The 1,343-nt window shown below is 32.3% G+C and overlaps 1 protein-coding gene across 1 annotated transcript in view; it reads left to right on the plus strand.

The window, feature by feature from the left end:
* Positions 1-51: 51 nt before the first annotated feature.
* LOC120349579 (titin homolog) overlaps positions 52-1,343 on the plus strand; it is a 17,726-nt gene continuing 16,434 nt past the window's right edge. Inside the window, 1 exon segment of the mRNA XM_039419976.1 lies at positions 52-66. Coding sequence (XP_039275910.1) covers positions 52-66 — 15 coding nt within the window.

Consider the following 1,343-nt stretch of genomic DNA (forward strand, 5'->3'; position numbering starts at 1 on the left):
GGGAAAGAATCGGCTCTCTCCTCTCTGAACTAGAGGTCATGCAATGACTAAATGGTAGTGATTGGAGTAAGTTTGTTGCTTTTTTGAGGGATGCCCTGAAGATAAGAAATAATATGGTGTTGGAGTTGGATTACTGAAGTTTTGTTTTAATTAGGTTTGATTATTTATTGTTGAGTTTATGATTGTTGGCATTATTGATTTTGTTAACAGTATATACGTATTTATTTTTCTCTTAATATTTTAAAATTCTTCATAAATATATTGATAACCGACTCCTGGCAGACAACCTTCTCGGTTATGCCAAAATTGAATGGCTTAGTTTTGTTTTCTTATTTCCTTGAATAATTAATCATGCATATGAAATTTTTTTTATGATTTTTTTTGTTTTTTATTCTTAGCTTTGTTAAATAAAGGCCTTTTTTATTCATTCATTCATATTCATATCATCCACTGAATGATAGTCTAATAACAACAAACTCTAAATATTCTGCCGTTTGCTCAAAAGCCTGTTAAATTTTGATAATGCACAAATACTACGAGAATCAATCTGAGAATTTAATCATGGTTGAAATTAACAGGGTTTTGTGCAACTGAGCCCATGATTATGAAGAGAAGATTTATTTGAAGAACATTATACCATATGGTAATGGAAAAATTGAGAACAATATAAAAACGTAGTTTTAGTATATATAGTTTATACTCAAGAAATAAAAAATCCGAGTACTGATTTACTATTGAAACATGTTATGAATAAAAGTTTTTGAAAAGGGTACTTGGATTCTTTATTTCTTCATAATTAAGAGTAGCCCTAAAAAAAAGTACCACCAAAAAAAAGTGGCCCAATCACATGTTGGCAGGGTTAAGTGAGGGCTACAATCTTGAAGCCATTCGCTAGTTCTTTGTTACAGGTCACTTGAATGAGACAATAAAACTTTCATATTCCTAGTACCGGTAACTAGAAAAAATACTGAACCGGTAATCCGTGATTTGATATGGAATCAGTCACTAATAGGCTATTGAGCAATCATTAAGATAAATAAAATAATGTTATGAAATAACATTAATAAAATTCAATAATGTTAGGTTTTTGACAAGAATACATTCTTTTTCCTACAGTTACGTTGAAAAGTGGCCATTGCTGCACTGATTACAGAACGCAAGAATCACTTTTCCGCTCTAGTGCGGGAAAAATTTTGCTGCACTCCAGATTTGCAACATGGCAACGCAAAAATACTTAGTAGGTATATGGAGCAACAGTGCAGCAAAATCAAAATGAAGTGGTAACAGTGACTGCTGGTGGCTGCTATAGTGAGCAGAGGTGCAACGAAGCACAACGCGCTAAT

This window comes from Nilaparvata lugens, chromosome 2 (assembly GCF_014356525.2).
Source record: "Nilaparvata lugens isolate BPH chromosome 2, ASM1435652v1, whole genome shotgun sequence".
Taxonomy (NCBI): domain Eukaryota; kingdom Metazoa; phylum Arthropoda; class Insecta; order Hemiptera; family Delphacidae; genus Nilaparvata; species Nilaparvata lugens.